Source organism: Mesoplodon mirus, assembly GCF_964341445.2.
Source record: "Mesoplodon mirus genome assembly, chromosome: 2".
Classification (NCBI taxonomy): Eukaryota; Metazoa; Chordata; class Mammalia; order Artiodactyla; family Ziphiidae; genus Mesoplodon; species Mesoplodon mirus.
The window spans coordinates 44,421,179-44,436,237 of NC_138977.1; the positions used below are offsets into that span (position 1 = coordinate 44,421,179).

The window sequence follows — 15,059 nt, forward strand, 5'->3', positions numbered from 1 at the left end:
TGATCATCACTTTGGTCCTAGCCCACCCATGAGTTCTTTAGAAATCACGTGTTCTTTTTAGGGTTAGGGTTTAGGGTTAGCTCTGAGTTAGTACAAAACCAAAACAAAACAAACAAACAAAACTTCCCATTTTTTCAGTGTCTGTGGCTATTGTTTTATCCTGAAAAAACCAATCATCATCAACAACAAAACCTACTACAACAGATTGGCCTTAGAGTTATAGGACTGGATTTCCACCCAGTGTTGACAAACTTACAAATGTGGTAAGAAGGCTACAGTAGGACCCACGGAGACAGACAGCTGGAAGAAGGAGTGGGTGAGAGGTAGTGTCAGATGTAAGAGCAAGGCTCTCTCCTCAGTTCTGGTGCCAGTTCTTGCTGCCAACAAGGAGACATGAGCACCACTCCTGCCTTGTACCTGACCTCCCATCAGTTTATGTTTTACTCTTTCCTTACTTCCAAAATAGAAAAAAGTTCACTTCGATCAACATTTATGGAATGTGAGTTGGGTGTGAGGCACTATGGAAGTTGCTGCAGGAGATAGAGCACTGAGTCAGAGTCAGACCCTTCCCTCAAGATGCTCATGACAAGGTCCAATGTCAGAAGAAAGCCACACTTAGAATGCAATTAATGTCTAAGGAGGATCAGAGAATATTTTATCCAAAGGGAATAAGAGGGACTTTAACTTTGCAAGATGTGGCAATGATTAAAATATGGAATAGGGATGGGAAGGAAGCAGGTGTAACTCAATTTTGAATTACAGTTGATCCTTGAACAATGCAGGGGTTAATCTGAGTATAACTTATAGTCGGCCCTATGTATCCCCCCCTCCATCCCCCCCCTCCTCTGCATCCTCGGATTCAACCAACCATGGACCATGTAGTACTGTAATATATACTAGTGGAAAATATCTGCATATAAGTGGACCTGTGTAGTTCATACCCACATTGTTCAAGGGTCAACTGTACTCAGTTCTGAATTATGCTGATTGAAAAAATCAGTAGTGGATGGACAGGAGAGTCAGGAGAAGGAAGGAAGGACCTGGTGGGGGAGGTTTCTTTGGAGGTTTCTGAGTATGTTGTTCCTGTGGATCAAATGTCCAGAAGGTAGACAGATAGAAATGAGAGTCTGGAGATGATGGTCATGTGTGGACTTGAGATAGACTCTAAGAAGATAACAGAAATGAGCACTGGATCAAGACACTAAGGTTCTAAAGGAAAGGGGGTCAGGGAGGAAGAAGAGAAGGAAAGATAAAGAGGGAAGGAAGGAGATGAAATGAGTAACCAAAAGAGGAAATAACTATTGGGCTAGACCACCTTTTGAGGGTGATGGGACAAAGCAGCTCTGGATCACAGATGGGGAGTTCTCCCGGGCCAGGGTGAGGGAGATCCTTTCTCAAAGGAAGCAATGAGGAAAACGGTATTTAGAAGAAGATACAGAGACATTTGCAGAGAAAAACTGAGGGAGTCTCTTTGCTGTTGTTGTTTTTAGGAGATTATGTTAATCTTCTAAACACAAAAGAAAGCAAAGATGTCAACTGATCGGAGTGAGAGTTGAGTTGAGGAAAAGTATAGTGAGTACACATGGAAAGGCCATGGTGAGCAAGGTGACAAAGCATCAAAAAAGAGTTGTAAGTAATACAATTGCTGAGAAGCAGAGAAGGTCCTATTGGAACTAGATTGGATGATGAAGTCTGATGACGGTGTTCACACGCATGCCCTCTGAAGTGGCACTGCTTCTAAGCCCAGGTCTACTGCGTTTTAGCTGTGAAACACTGAGTAAATTGGTTAATGTCTCTCATCTCACCCTCTTGGGCTGTAAAATGGAAATGCTACTAATCATAGGACTGACTTCCCAGGGTTGCAGTCAGGATTAAATGAAGTAATGTATGTGAGGAGCTGGTACATAGGAAATGCTCAATAAACATTAGTGATTATTCTTTATCTGTGGCAGGCCCAATCAGGATTGACATTGATACCAATGGTCATACTTACATCTAAGTCACTATTTTTGCCCCATTACATGTAAACACAGAGATTTACATGTGTGTAAGAAAAGTAGATAAGTGTAGCCATAGCAATTTTGCTGTCTCTAGTACTTAAGAGGATAGCCTATGAGCCTATATTCAGTTGTGTTCTTTAAGCAAAACACTCAAAGTCTTCTCTGCAATTCAGCTCCTGGCCTGTAGTTCTTATGAAGACAACAGCAATTGTAACTTCATTGGGAGCTCTGCCAAGTTGAAAACTTGTAAGTAAGGTCATTTCTAAAGCTATATAAGATATTGTTTAGGAAAAGTCACATGAAGGAGAAAATACAAGTTCTTGTTTTTAATTTAGGAAGGTCTCGATTTAAGCATAGATCGTGTTCTTTTTTTTTTTCTGAAAGTAAAAGTTCAAAGAAAAGAAATGCCTTGAAATATTCAATCATCCTTCAGCAGACAGTGTGGTCCCTTAAATAAAACACAAATTCAGAGAACAAGGGAGAGACAATCATTGAAAGTTCCAGAGAGAGATTGGATATGCAACTCATAGTTCAAGCAATAGGAGATAGGGTGACAGATGAGAAATAAGAAAAGAATGTGCATTGCCAAAAAAGAAGATAAGGGAAATAAAGAAGGAGGTGTTAAAAAAAAAAAGAAGACACAAGAAAATTGAAAAAATATAGAGATAGAAGAATAGGGCCAGATGGAATGAAATAGAAGGTGAAAAAGAAGAGATAATAAGCAAAAAAAATGAGTCACACTAAGAAGATCCTTGATGTAATTAGCATAGGATGCACTGGAAGGGGAATAAAGTAGACCTTAGGACACCAGAATCAAGTCATTCCTTTGCCTGACATTTCCTGATCACCATCTATGCGCTGGTTAGGCACTGCACTGAGCTCTTAATCCCACTTCCATAGGAAGGTTTCTTGGGATGATCAAATGAAAAAATAAGTGAGAAAATGCTTTAAAAATTATAAAATGTCAAGAACACAACATTACTGTTATTAACAATAACATGAAAAACAGACCTCGTCCCAGCCAAAGCCTTGGAAGTCATACTTAGTTTACCAAGCAGTAACTCTACCTCCTACTGGTTATTGCCCATATCCACAACAGGAAAACGGCCAATCAAATTAAGTTACACAATGGACGTATGGATATGGGGTGGGGAGTCAGAGAAGGGTGGGGGATGAACTGGGAGATTGGAATTGACATATATGCTATGTATAAAATAGATAACTAATGAGAACCTACTGTATAGCACAGGGAACTCTACTCAGTGCTCTGTGGTGACCTAAATGGGAAGGAAATCCAAAATAAAAGGGGATATATGCATATGTATAACTGATTCATTTTTCTGTACAGCAGAAACCAACACAACATTGTAAAGCAACTATACTCCAATAAAAATTAAGTTACACAAACATAATGGAATGCTATTTAGCCATTAAAAATGACAATTATGTGGATTCTTCCAATTATTTGACAACACATGGAAATACACAAAGTGATATGAGAAGTAACAAAGAAATACAGGCATAACTCATTTTATTGCACTTTGCTTAATTGTGCTTTGCAGATGATTGCTTTTTTTTTTTTTTTTTTAAACAAACTGAAGGTTTGCGGCAACCCTATGCTGTCAAATGATGGTTGGCATTTTTTAGCAATAAAGTTTCTCTTTTATTGGCCGCACCTCGCAGCTTGTGGGATCTGAGTTCCCCGACCAGGGATCAAACTCAGGCCCCTGGCAGTGACAGCGTGGAGCCCTAACCACTGGGCCTCCAGGGAATTCCCAATAAAGTATTTTTAACTAAGGTACGTACGTTGTTTTTTAAGACATAAAGCTATTGCACACTTAAGAAACTACAATATAGTGCAAACATAATTTTTATGTGCACTGGGAAACCAAAAAACTCATGTGACTTGCTTTATTACAATAGTCACTTTATTGCAGTGGTCTGAAACCGAACCCACAACATTTCCGAGATATGCCTGTACATAGCTGCTGATTACAACTGTGAAAAATGCATGTATATTAAAACAGATAAACAACAAAGACCTACTGTATAGCACAGGGAACTCTGCTCAATGTTACATGGCAGCCTGGATGGGAGAGGAGTCTCGGAAAGAATGGATACATGTAGGTGTAGGGCTGAGTTGCTTTGCTGTGCACCTGAAACTACCACAACATTGTTAATCGGCTATACTCCAATATAAAATTTAAAGTTTAAATACTATTTTTAAAAATGCATGTATGGGGCTTCCCTGGTGGCGCAGTGGTTGAGAGTCTGCCTGCCGATGCAGGGGACACGGGTTTGTGCCCCGGTCCGGGAAGATCCCACATGCCACGGAGCGGCTGGGCCCGTGAGCCATGGCCGCTGAGCCTGCGCGTCCGGAGCCTGTGCTCTGCAACGGGAGAGGCCACAGCAGTGAGAGGCTCGCATACAGCAAAAAAACAAAAAAACCCAAAATGCATGTATGTAACCACTGAAAAAGATTAAAGTACATGTGAAGTGATATAAATTATTAAAATTTAGTATGCATTAATTTAAAGTTTATTTATTTATTTACTAAGGGTATATAAACTAAAATACATGGCAATCTAAAACAGCTTCCGGCATTTAAAACAGACCAGCAAGTTCTTGCAACTTTCCCCAGCAGTGCCTCTCCAAACTGTCTTGTCATACCAGTCCCCGATGATCCACCTCTTAATCTACAATCAGAAAACTCTTCTTGAATCCCTTCTTCCTGTAATCAACTGTGTTTGTCCTCATCTTAGGTTCCTAGGTTCAAATCTTGGCTCTATCTTCCAATTTTTCTCATTTTGAGTAAATGACTTAAACCTTACTTAGGTTCAGTTTCTTCATATGTAAAATGGAGATAACATTAGTACCTACCTCGGAGGATCATTGGTAGTATTAAATGGCAAAATGCATTTAAAGCAACTAGCACAGTGCTTGTCACATAATATGCCCTCAGAACTGTCACCTATTATTAGAAACTCACAGAGAACATGAGCTAGTCAATGCCAAGTGCTAGGTAATTGGTAGAAACAGTCAGCGTACCTGGGAATTACAACGTGGGAGATGACAAAATGAAGCTGGTCCTAGAAAGGACGGAATCTGAGCGAGGCCACAAGGGACGGATGGGTAGGATTTTGATGATGATAATAAGGTAGTAACTGCTACACGTTTTAGTGTGTGCCTCTTTCCTTCTTTCAGCTTACAGCCCCAGGAGCAGCTACAGCAAGCAGCACCAACCCACTTTCCCCACATGCAGAAACTGCTATAAAACAGAACTGGCTCCCACCGCTCTGGCTTCAAGTCAGAGTATCTGGAGGCAGAGAGCTGTACACTGGCTCATGCAGGGCTCTTTCCCAGTCCTTAATGATGTTCAATTTGAACTGTTTTGTTTTGTTTTTTTCATTACTCAGTGTTGCAGTTCTATCAGCTTATTCCACAACAAGGATTGGTTGCTCTTTTAATCTGTGCATTTCAACTTTTTCACCATGTTTTTCAGGCTCCGCTTTCAGAAATGAGTGACAATGAATGGGGAAAATTATAGAAGGGACTCAAAAGGTTTTGTTTTCTTTTCAATGATTTGCAAGAAAAGTGTTAACAGGTTTTCTAATCAGTCAGCCCAGGTTCAGAGAGCAAACACTTCTCAGACCTGATGCTAGAAGATAATTACTGATTGTTCTTTGGTGCTCTCAGCAGTCAAGAGAGTGGCAACCCTGAGAGTTCTTGGGGCCCCCTCTGCTTGTCCACAGAGAAGAGACGAAAGGAAGAAAGGACGGGAGGGAGGGACGCACTGAGGGATGGAAGGAAGGAAGTCCACAATCTGAGTATAGGTTGAGTATTTCATTTTACCTTTAGGGAGTGCCAACAAATTGTCCAACATATAAACATCAGCTAGTGCAGGGCTTCTCAAAGATTGTTCTGCAAAGCACTGGTTAGCTCTGCGAGAGTCTATAATAAATTGAAGGAAGGGGTCTGCAATGAAATGTTTGGCAAATGATGGGCAGCCTCCTTCATCTCAGAGATTCACAATGCACATATGCTTATTTAAGGTTTTGAGAAATCCTGAAATAAAGAAAGCTGTTTAACTTTATTTAACCGAAAGTTTCCTAAATTTATTCAGCCACGAGACATTTTTGCACATAACACCTATTAACCATTGCTTAGAACTCAACTACCATGGAATACAATATGAAAATTCTCAAAGCAATATTTCTTTACTGTCACTTGTCTTCTTTTGCTTACATTCTGGCACAGATTTATGAAGAAAACAAACCAGCATTTAAAAAAGTACTGTATAAAAAAATGTTTAATCCCCTAGAATTCTACCATCCTAACAAATCAGCTGTTTAAAATTTTGCAGTCTTCATAGAAAACAAACCTACGGTTACAAAAGGGGAAGGCTAGGTGGGATAAACTGGGAGTATAGGATTAAAAGATGCACACCACCATGTACAAAATGGATAAACAACAAGAGTTTACTGTATAGCACAGGAACTATATTCAATATCTTGTAATAAACTATAATGGAAAAGAATAAAAAATATAGATCTATACATATATGTATGTTTAGCTGAATCGCTTTGCTGTATACCTGAAACTAACACGATATTGTAAATCAACTATACTTCAATTAAAAGTAAAAAATATATATAAAATTGTGCAGCCTTCCCCTCTACAATATTACTCTCAGTATTATCTCCTTTTCTACCTAAGAACTAAAAAGTACAATCTTCCCATTAGACATTCCAGAAAGCCTGAGGCCTTTTTTTAATGCATCTTCATTTGGATATTTCTCCTTCATGTTTTCTTTTTAATTCTCACCCTCTTCTATGAACAGGAGAAAGGTTTGAGCTGAGAAAGACAAATGGAGGAACAACCCAGGCTTTGAAATTTGGGGAAAACTTTCTTGAGATGCGGGCAAAATATAAAGAACAAAAATCTATGAAGAAAAAACCTGTTTTTTTTCACCCCAGTTCATTCATCTTTGCTAAAAGCCTTCACCTCTGGCCTATTCTCACAAACTGTATATTTGCTTTGATAGACTTGAAGGGAAAAATCCCCACACATATGACATCTCCATATGTGATAACACATTGAGGTTATTGGACCTGTTCCCAGGATGTGTTTATTCTTGTCTGTGTGATAGATTAGATGTAATTTTCTTCCTTAAACAGCTAAGTGCAATTAAGAGGTCTCTGATGATGATCTTAGGTACAGCTCAGATAGAGAATAAATCCTATGAGTAAACGCTACCACCCTGCAAAGCTCACACATGATAGAGGGAGCAGAGAGGGTGCTTCGCCAGGGCTTCCACTGTTAGACCTTCCCAAGGATGGTGGAAATAACTCTACTGACGGCACTACACGGGGTGAATTACCTTCTGCTTTGTCTATCACTAGGGCTCCTCCTAACACCTTCCTGAGTTTAGATAAAAGTCACTGAAATGTTCCAGGAGGTTAACTTATGACTGATTGAAGCAACACTTCAGCTAAAAAAAAGAGTTCCAGGACCTTAGGTTTAGGGTAAAATGAAGATAGCGATAAGCTCATGGTGGCTATGTTCAGAAAGCTGTGTTCGCTTAGACTTTCACCGTCCTCCTGGACAGCTACCCCAGATGTCCAAAGGTCCAACCTGCCCAAGCTCAAACACATTGTCTTCCTATTTTTGGCCCTTGGTAAATAATGCTCCCATTCGTCGAATTTACTTGACCAGAAATCATCCCCAAAATTCCCTCTCCCTTAGCCTGAGGGCTAAGAGATCACCAACTTCTGCTGCCTCTATTAGGTTGAACCATATAAAATTGCCAGTATTTGACCAGGTTTTGCCCACAAAACAGCAATCCCCCATAGGTCAACCTAATATACAATTAATGCTTATTGAAGCCATGCCTCTTGCTTTTCATCCCCTCAGCACTTTTCTCATCAAAGGGCTTCATCTCTCATCTAGATTCTCACAACTCCCTCCTAAAGGTCTTTCTGACCTCAGGCCTTCTTCTACACAATCTTCTGCAGATCTTTCTCTTTGCAGAAATGTAATCATAACACTTCCCTCCTTAAAAACCTTCACAGATCCCCACAGCCTTGGTAACAAAGCATGTTCTCCTTAAACAGAACATACAAAGGCCCTCACGACCTGCCTTGCTTCCTTCTGCTTCAGGTCACAGCACCCCCGCACTCGGGGCTGGCATTTTACTTAACTCTTTGCTGGTGCCTGAATAGAAAATATTCTTTGGCTCGTTTTCTGGAATGCTCTACCCTCCGAATCTCCAAACCCCTCTAATTCTTACTCATGTTTCCAAATCAGCTCAGTTATGACATGTTCCAGAAAGCCTTCAGTACCCACAAGCACTACACGCACACACACACACACACACTCACACACACTCCAGTCTGGGTTAGGGTGCTGTCCCACAGGCTCATCTCATAGCCACAGTAATAACATATTCAACACATATCTCCTTCCTTCACTATACAGTACATTTCTTGAATGAAAGCACTTTATCTTATGCATCTGGGCCTCCCCAGAGCCTAGTACAGTGCCTGGTATGGAGCGTGTGCTTAAAAAATGCTTGATGAAGCCATAAACGAATGAATGCAGTACAGTGTTACAGAGAGAATTGGGAGGTGTTTGGAAAGGGCATATATATATATATATTGAAAAAGTAAACTTTGGGGTCAGTGCACTTTTCTGAAAGATCAACAACTGAAATTACCCATCAGATTTTTCTGTAACAAATATTGTTATGCCATTCTCAACTCAACAAAGGATTTCCAAACACTAGACAATGGGTTACCTTATTTAAAACCTTCACTTAATATACCTAATCTCAGGACAGCCAAGGTGTGTCTCTTCCAGCTTATTTTAGTGGAACCTGCTCATCTAGGGCTGAGGACTTTCAGAGTCCTTTAGCCTAGTCCCATGATCCTTTATTCTAGTGGTCCCTTATAAGCCTTAAAAAATTAATGCAATTCCTAATCACCTACTTTACCATCAGAGGGCTCTGGACATTGGAGAAAACAGAGCTGATTAAAAGTTAAATTTTTCCAGTCTCCTTATATAAACATTTATTTATAAAATATGTCCCAGCATAAAATTTTTAGGGTTCATATGCAGAATAGATTGGAAATAAAAGCCATTACGAAGGTTCAACCTTCTAATGTCTCTCTCTGACTATAATTTCTCCTCACTACAATCCATCTTCCAAAAAGCTTGCAGATTTCCTGCCTATAACACAGTCTTAGTTACCACATCACCCCTAAAACTCTCATAGCCCTATTGCCCACAAGAGTCAGTCCAAATTTTTCAGCCTAGAACTTTGGGTTCTCTATACCCTGGTTCCAACTTAAATTTTCCAACCATTTCATCTAATATGTCTTAATTCAAACCATTGTCCTTCAGCCAGGTTGGACCACTCTCACTGGCCATGAATGGCCCACATGTTCTACCCACTGCGCCCATCTCCTGGTAGAACCACATCTGGAAAGCCCGCCTTATTTCCCTCTGTCTAACAGAATCCTAGCTGTTGTTCAGGAAGAATTTTAGGCCCCATCTCCTCCACAATGCTTTCCATATCTTTTATTTCTCCCTCCTCTGAACTCCTACAACCCATTCTGCCTATTGATGTTATTATCCATAAATTGCTTTGTACTATTTGTTAACTGTACTTGTGTCTTTGGTTCACCTCCTTGAGTAGCCTGGAAGATCTCTGTGACCCCTCAAACAGCAACTCAGCACCCTGGACTCAGTCGATTCTCAAAAAATATCCACTAATGTGCTTTAACCATGTTAGGAACCTCGTACTAGCTGCTCCTTTGTATCCTAGTGTAAGAATCAGTAGCTGAACTCAAGCTTACAAACTATAATACCAGTTAGATCTGCCCTTGCCAGATTCCTCTTCAAGGGGAGGCACTAATGCCTCCTATTTGCCTGCTTCCCGAGTCAATCCTGACTACACTGGCAGGACTGGCAAACAGCTCACACCCTACAGTGGCGGGGTATCACATTTGTCTAAAGCCTGGAATCTCTGAGCTTCTACTTTCCATTGCCTCTAAAATGTCTGCAGTCTCTATAATCGGGTTTTGCCCTGAATCCCAGCCTGTTTTGGCTGTAGCCCCGCTCTCGACAGTTCAGTCTTCCTAGGGTATAGATCTTGGACCCTAATGTCTAGTCTTTTTTTTTTTTTTTTTTTTTGGGTGCACCGCACGGCTTGTGGGATCTTAGTTCCCTGACCAGGTATTGAACCTGGGTCCTCAGCAGTGAAAGCTCGGAGTCCTAACCACTGGACTGCCAGGGAATTCCCTCTAATGTTTAGTCTTTAGCCAAGGTGCAAAAAGAAATGGATCACCCAGGACCATGGCGCCACAGCCACACTTGAAGCGCTATCATTGACTTGCTGTATCGAAGGGGCCTGCTTGATACTCTGATCTAGACAACTGGTCATACCTCCTCCCTGCCCAGAAACAAACCCTACAGCCGGGTCAACCCCTCCAGCATGCATCCAACCGGATTTCTCAGCTTTCCCACTTGCCCAGTGGATCCCAGAATGCCTCCCAGTCAAGCCCTTCAGAGTGTGACAACAGCTGCTGCAGGTAAATCTCTTCAAGTTGCTCCTAGAAGTGAGTCAAGAAATACAAAATAACCCACTAGTCTGTAAGTTCCCCTCTCCAGACTGTAAGCTTTTTGAGGGCAGAATAATTGTCTTATTCATCCCTTTTTTTTTTTTTTTTTTTTTTTTTGGTATTCTGAGCATCGGACCATTAGTAGACAAAGATATTTGTTGTAGGAATGGATGGATGAACACAAACACTGCATGGCTCCTTCATCATTATCCAAATTCCAGGCTGCTTTCCTGATTTATTTCTTTTTGAGATCTGAGTACTGAACTGAGGAGGAAAAATCCCATCTCCTGAAGCAACTGATTTACTTCTAGGTTAATCTCCCTATATTTTTGTGCCTGGGGCTGATGACAAAGTTTCCCCACAGCAGGAGATAATGTAGACAAGAGGGCAACAGTCTTCTGAGTGACTGTTTTGAATATACTTCTTGCTCTCTTAAGCTGAAGTGACCACATGCACATAAGGAACCATTATAATGACTTCAGTCTTCATTAATATGAGGGTCTAAGTTTTCTCAGGAATTGCAAGAGTATTATTAGAAGATTCCACTTGAATCCACAGATATTTACTAAATGTCTGATAGGAAGCAGTGAAGTGAGTTTTCAGACATGAGACAAATATCTTCCAAAGAGAGCTCTTATTCTGATGACAAAGGACAAATACGAGAGCCTTCTGGAGCCTGGCAGGAGGAACCTGAGCCTTTGGCTAGTGATTTCTGAGACTGCGAAGGGGGTCTCACTCACCAGCACAGTAGCCCACGAGGTTGAGGAACTGCTCCTCTTTACAGCTGGTCCTGCAGCTCCCAGCAGCCAGAGTAACATGAGGGTGACAGGAGATGCAGTCAGATTCTGATGGGCCGTGGCACTGCCTGCAGGTGGGGTGGCACTCTAGAAGGAAAAACAAGAACCAAGATTGGAATTAGCAGCTCAGCATGTAAACACATGAAGTACTTAATGTACTCCACAAATTACACTAAGAGCAGACTTCAAATACTAATCATCTTTTGAAGATTCCTGAGCAAGCCTGGCACACCCTTAGGCATTGACCAAAAGACGGCATTTCTAGTGTCAGTGAAAACACTGGCCATGGGGCTTCCCTGGTGGCGCAGTGGTTGGGAGTCTGCCTGCTGATGCAGGGGACATGGGTTTGTGCCCCAGTCCGGGAGGATCCCACATGCCGTGGAGCGGCTGGGCCTGTGAGCCATGGCCGCTGAACCTGTGCGTCCGGAGCCTGTGCTCTGCAACGGGAGAGGCCACAACAGTGAGAGGCCCGCGTACCGCAAAAAAACCCAAAAAAACAAAAAAAACACTGGCCATGAACAGAACGTGGAATCTAGAACCATTGAATGAGAGGAATTGGCTGCTCAGCATGACCATCCCCATCTATGTAAGTAAGGAAGTTCAGGTCAAAGTTACAAAGCAGAAAGCAAGTGGTAAGACTCTCACTCTCTAAAATTCAAAGAGCGAGACAGGCATAAGAGGGAGACATTTTGCTTCTTAGAAATCCCGGGCAGGTAAAGGGGGAACCATCCACAGCAGGGGAAAATAAAACTTCTCACTGGAGTCGGATGCCAGCTGTGCTCTCCCTCCAGGCCACAGCCTGGATGCCTGTTTTAGCAGCAACACTTAATCAAAATACAAAGAACTGAAAAAGGCCTCTTTCTGGAGGTTATCCTGAGCCATGTTTGAAGTTCAGTCCCTTAGACAAAACTGTCAAAGCTGTTTTCCCCAGAAAAACCACCTAATTACTGAGAGGTACTACACTGAAAAAGAGCAGTGAGTCCCTATAAGTGTAGGCAATAAAGATAAGGATGGCAAAGAATCAAAGGAGGTTGCAGCTGTGGCTGCATTTGTGTTGCCAAGGTGGGCAGCATGGAAGGAGATGCAAGGATTTCTCTGCCAAGGACGAGAAGGTCTAAGCCTGTCTGATTCTAAGAGGAGGGGAGGTGAAGGGCTGGAGCTGGGTAGAGCTTGCTGGAACTGATGACAAAGAATTCCCTTCTGGCACAGAGCTGGTGGGAAGAAAAGGCACAGAGTTCCAGTAAAGTCAACTGCCTCTCATGTCTTCTGGTGGGAGGCCAAGGGAAGATAAGGAGTTATATGAGGAAAAAAAAAAAAAAAAAAAAAAAAGCAAGCAAGCAAGAAAATGAACTGCTGATTAGAAGGCTAGCATGAACTATCACCCCTTCTACATTCCTGAGGCTCTTAACTTTGCAAACGCACGTCCAAAAGATACTAGCGCTCTCAGGACGATCTCCCACCGCCCAGTGCTTCCTCCCTGCCAGAATATTTCCAGTGACCTTGGTGCCCTGACGCCTTCGGTGCCCTCCATCTGCGGGCTTCAAGCAGGCAGAGGCACAGGCAGAGAAGAGTTAGAGCTACTCAGACTTTCCTGCCCAAACAATTTTCCACACACAGAAACCAACTGGGCGAGGGTGAGAGCACATAAGGACAGACCACAGTTTTCAAAGACAACCCCAGTGACAAAGAAACCAGGAACACCCCCCCACACTGAGCTTGATAGAGTGTTTCAAGTAAAGGAACCCATCAGGGGCCTACAGAGACTGAAAAGCTAGTGGAAGAAGACAATTCCAGAAGGAATATAATAGTGATCTTCAGTGGTCTAAATCTGTGTTCGCATTAAATTTCCTCTGTGGTGTTGGAGGCCAGATGAATCTTACAAGTGTTAATTTATTTCAAAAATATTTTATACATTTACTACCTGTCTTCCGATTCCAGAAACACATACCAAACAATTTCATAACGATGGGCTTTTTCCTGTAAGTTGGCCTCAACACTCTATTTTTAGAAATAAAACCATAATCATGATAGAATGTGTTCTGTCTTGTCTTTTTTTCTGTAGATACAAGAAAACACAGTGCTACAGTAAGGTGCTTAAATTTTAGTATTTTGTCGAGTCCAATAAAAGCCTGCACTAATCTGAACTGGCAATTTCTAGAATCTCTGTCACTGAAATATAAAGGTGCTCTTAAAAACATTTTGGACTGGGCTTCCCTGGTGGCGCAGTGGTTGAGAGTCCGCCTGCCGATGCAGGGGACATGGGTCCGTGCCCCGGTCCGGGAAGATCCCACATGCCACAGAGCGGCTGGGCCCGTGAGCCATGGCCGCTGAGCCTGCGCGTCCGGAGCCTGTGCTCCGCAGCGGGAGAGACCACAACAGTGAAAGGCCCACGTACCATAAAAAACAAAAACACATATTGGACTGACATATCAAGGAAGAAAATAAATACCTCTCTCTCCTTTTGCTCTATTAGGCTGCAGCCAGGGGAAGGAGGGCCGAGACCCGCAGAGGCAATGCCAAACACCTGATCCCACAAAAATGCATGAGAACCTGTGGTAGCTCATCTCCGTGATGATCACCATTAAATCCATCCCTTGCTGTATGAAAAGGGTAAAGCTGATTCTAATTTTTCATTTCATCCACACTTCCCTATTGGATGAACAGAATTTCACTTGTTCCCCTCACTCTATCCCTTGACTCTTACAAGTTCAAGACAAGGATTCACAGCCCATTCCTAGTCCTCTGGTATGACAAGGTTTCTAATTACCGAGTCGGGCTGCATTATGAAGATAAAACATGGACACAGGGAATATGCCCCAGCATGTTACATACTCACCTGTACAACTGCCTTCCAGGTTAAAGTACCCATCTGGGCACTGGGAGAGGCACTGCCCATCCAACAGCACGTGGGAAGGCCAGCAGGCTGTGCAGTTATGTGGGCTCTTCCCTGCACACCCAAAACAGGACTGGTGGCAAGCTGGAAGGAAGATAAGGCAGAGGAGACAATCAGGAAAGCCACCATCCGACAAGGACAGTAGCTCTGTCCCTCCTGTTAACATTCCTGCATCAATATAAGTTCTGCACATTCACTGAGTTTTTTTTCCAAGGACAGGGCACACATCTCACATACTTCTTTCTCAAGGATGTATCCTACAAAGCAAGCATCTGCAGAACCCAGATTAAGAAAGGCATAAATGCCACAACACAGAAATAACCACTTGCAGAGTCATCCATTTCTTTCTTCCCATGTTCCCATTCTCAGAGAATGTCACATAAAGAACAGCAAGCCACAAACGGGTCTCCTTCCCTCAGGACAGTGCCTCTACCATCACACAGATCAGGATGCTCAAATGAAAGAGAAAGGTGATGGAAGCCTTACTTACTGATTCCACAAAGGTTTAATATGATGCCTACTCTCTGATGGAGACTGAATATACACAGGTGAGAAGAACTGTCCAACATTTCGAGCGGCCCAAACTAGCTGCGTCAACAGACACACAAGCATATAACTGCAATATAATAAATGGGGATGGAGTATAACAGAGAATAAGAGCATCACATCACAACTCTGTGACCTTGACTAAGGTATATAATTTCTCAAGGCTCCCTCGTCGTCATGTATAAAATGGGGGCATAAACTA

At 42.2% G+C, this 15,059-nt stretch overlaps 1 protein-coding gene across 1 annotated transcript in view; it reads right to left on the minus strand.

The window, feature by feature from the left end:
- Nucleotides 1-15,059, minus strand: part of FRAS1 (Fraser extracellular matrix complex subunit 1) — a 471,586-nt gene that overhangs the window by 180,361 nt on the left and 276,166 nt on the right. The window contains exons 19-20 of the mRNA XM_082632535.1: nucleotides 14,255-14,395; nucleotides 11,362-11,505 (exon numbers count right to left, since the gene is read on the minus strand). Coding sequence (XP_082488661.1) covers nucleotides 11,362-11,505; nucleotides 14,255-14,395 — 285 coding nt within the window. The remainder of the gene's footprint in view (nucleotides 1-11,361; nucleotides 11,506-14,254; nucleotides 14,396-15,059) is intronic.